At 39.1% G+C, this 3,525-nt stretch overlaps 1 protein-coding gene across 1 annotated transcript; it reads right to left on the bottom strand.

Annotated features, from left to right (window-relative positions):
• Positions 1–631: 631 nt before the first annotated feature.
• On the bottom strand, positions 632–3,247 carry LOC145797812 (uncharacterized). The gene is made up of 7 exons (XM_082885237.1): positions 2,924–3,247; positions 2,470–2,602; positions 2,175–2,352; positions 1,471–2,094; positions 1,126–1,245; positions 894–939; positions 632–808 (listed from the first exon to the last, which is right to left on the bottom strand). Exons 1-7 carry the CDS (start codon positions 3,245–3,247, stop codon positions 632–634), a joined length of 1,602 nt encoding a protein of 533 aa, XP_082741363.1.
• Positions 3,248–3,525: the final 278 nt, after the last annotated feature.

Below are 3,525 nucleotides of genomic sequence, written 5' to 3'. Positions count from 1 at the left end.
TCTCTTATGCATATGTAACTTACTTTTTTTTCTGATATGTTCCCTAAAATGTGATATTCTTTTCAAATGCAGCGTATTGCACTTGCACTGCAAATTTCACATCCTATTATTGACGCTGGTTATCAGGAGGGGATTCGCCATCCTTATCGACTTTACCAGGCTATCGAGAGTATGACACATGTTCTTGAAGGTCAGCACATTAACGAAGTTGGACCTAGTTCTGCTGGAGGTTGTTTTCCATTTTTGACATTGACATACAATCGTAGGCCTAGGCGTAGACATACAGCTGATTCGTGACATGTTATTTTGTTACATGTTATTTTGTTAGTTGATGAATATTTTTTGGTATTTTTTGTAAGATGACATTGTTGTAATGGTAACAGTGGTTAATATTTTCTTATTAGAATGGAATGGCAACAATGGTATTGTATGACATTGTAATGATATTTTATTATTAGAATGGAATGGTAACAATGGTCGTTGATTTTCTAAATGATATTTTCTTATTACAATGGAATGGTAACAATGGTCGATAACATTCAATCCACATTGCAAAACATAACACATCAATATCAAAAACACATCCATTAATTTCTTCCATAATTTTAACATTGCCAAATGCATACATGTGTCATGCGACATCAACAACATCAAAAGTCTCTCGAGTAGTTACATTATCATGAATAATGTCCTTGAAATGTTGAATGCGACACACATATGCATCATCCCAGTCGACAGCGCAAGGGTGACGGTATTTTCTCCAATTAGTGGCAATAGGAGGAATTGGATGGCCTGGCTGCAACAAAACCTGCACCAAATATCAATTGACTTAGTGGTCATACCTCATAACTTCTTGTACATGCACAAACCCAATTGATAAGTTTTTGTTATACCTGGACGAAATGATTTCCGTTGACAAACCCAATGGCAATCTCACGTCTATCAAGTTAAGGTACTGGCACTGTTCTAAGAGGTAAAAAGGTGAGACATTGTTGTAAAGACAAGTGGTATAACACAAGATTGCAGCACGATGCAACAAGATGCCCCATGTCTGGCATAGTCATCCAATGTGAGTATCCAGGGCTATCTTCAAAGTATGACAATATGCTTGTCAATTCTTCAAACCTTTCATAGGATCCATAAAGTGTAATGTATTCCTCTTTGTGTGTGTGCAGCTCACCCAATAGGTCACGCCTAACTTGAGCCCAATCATCTTCTGTATAACCAATTGAAGCAGCTATAGCCCTGAAACCACAATTCCCATTTGCAGCTAATGTATGGTTTCAACCCAGCAGGGAAAGCATCAACATATGCACCAGGTTTCACTGTTCTAGTAATGTATGCCTTCCCTTTCGGATGCACCTTCTCCTTTCCTTTAACAGGTCGCTTCTTCTTGGTTTGCAGAGTAGAAGCTAATGTAGTGATTTGGTGTCCTTAGGTGAGAAGGAATCATGTCCAGATTGCACTAACTCAAATGCACACGGGTCATGACAGGTAGAAACATTGATCTTCTTATGATCCCGAGGATGTGCTTTGGGCTTCACCTCCGGCTCAACAAGAAAAGTGCTTCCCGGATATACAATCTCTTTCAACTTCTTCAAAAGCTTCAACCGCATGGTTCTATCACTTTCATTAAACTTGTTCACAAACAACTCTACTTCTGCATGAAAAGTCACCTTCATTTCCTCTTCTTTCTTGCATATGGAGATATGAAGTTGCCTCCACTGTGAGTGTATGGTAGCAAGTGGTATAGGACAATCTTGTCTGATGTAGTCAGCAATCTCATGGGCGCAAGGCAAACCATGAGTGTGGCGAAGGATGCATCCACAAGCTTCAACATCAATACCAATGGAATTGGCTCTCTTACTCTCGACAAGCAAATACTCCAATGCAGAGATAAACACATTACCCCGTAGCTCCCTGAATTGAGACGGTTTAAATTGATGTTGCGCAACAGTTAGACTTTTCTCAAATGATGCCTTGATATCAGTGTGTTGCAACTCAAGCAGACTGTGTATTTTCTCAAATGAAGCCTGAAATGAGACTTGACATGAACCCAATTGTCTTTTAAGTTTTGCATGTGCACTCTCAGCCCTGTTCAATTCAATGTAAGTCAAAGTTAAAATCAAGTACATGGCACTTATTAATAACATATTGAAGAAAAGTAATCTTACCGGTTCGTTGTAACTTTGCCACAATGCAGACACGTGTCTGTCCATGCCGCCACAAATTTGTCCTTGTAAGGAACCAACCAAGTATCCATGACGTATTTGACTGCATCAGGATAACTACTGAATTCCTTAAGTAATGATTTAAGACGCTTCTCGTATTGAATTTCAGAAGATGAATACACTACAGAGTTCCACTCATGGTTGAACTTCTCCTATTTTTGCTGTGTCTCAAACATTTTCTTGCATTTGGTCAACACATTCTTACTGATATGCCAATGACATAATAAATGTCTGGTACTCGGGAATATCTTCTGTATGGCATTCATCAAGGCTAGCTCTCTGTCAGTAATAATAACTGTTGGCACAACAAACCCATCCATGACATCACGCAATGTAGCTAACATCCACGCATAGTTATCGACCCTCTCATACTGTAAGTATGCAAAAGCTACAGAGAATGTCATTTCAGTTGATGTCATTCCCACAATTTCAAGAAGAGGAAGCCGATATCTGTTGGTTTTATATGTGCAATCCATAATTAATATACGTGGGAAAGACCGAAATAAGTCCAAACTGGTAAGATGTGCCCAAAACAAGTTTGTCACAGTCATCGTGGACTCTTCAGACCGATGGCGCTCAATGTAATTATACTTGGACAATTCACCCAATAAGTGTTGCATCTGTGATCTTCCAACTCTCTATACCACCCTGTTTCGATGGCGTACATTGTAAATGGTTTTAAGTGTGCTTACATTGAGGGCATCTCGCTGTTTCAAGGTTACTAGGATTTCTTTTGGCCAAACCATGCTCTTTGACATATCCATTAACAATGCTTTCTCATCCTTTGATAGCCTCCCCGCATATGAATGTCCCTCGAGGTGCTCCGCAGGTGGATGATTATGCAATTCGCATACTACGGTCAATGTCCATTCATCATGTGTGGTAAACCTGTGAGCCCTCATATCAAAAGGACAACCACACTTCTTCGTACCGGTTATTCTTGATGTATTGTTGCCATCATGTTTTAACTTCTTTGTTGCTCTATATTGGCCACTCCTCTCACAAGCAAGATACATCCTGGGTCTTTTTTTCCCTCCACCATAGTCTGATGTTTTGATTACAATGACCAAACCATTTCTTTTTCCAACTTCACGTACCCAGTTGAGCAATTCATCCTTACTTTTGAATACCTACAAAGTTAAATAAATATTATCAAACATTTACATTTGGTGAGCAATTCGAAACATAATCGTTATAATTTCGTAGACTGAACCTGTTCAGTTGTGAATTGAGTGGTGTAATCTAACACAAAATCCACGCAAACCTGACTTCCTTGAGTTGACACATATTCCTG

This window comes from Camellia sinensis, chromosome 8 (genome assembly GCF_055761805.1).
Source record: "Camellia sinensis isolate YWXY chromosome 8, ASM5576180v1, whole genome shotgun sequence".
Lineage (NCBI taxonomy): Eukaryota > Viridiplantae > Streptophyta > Magnoliopsida > Ericales > Theaceae > Camellia > Camellia sinensis.
This window is presented reverse-complemented; position numbering and strand designations above follow the sequence as displayed.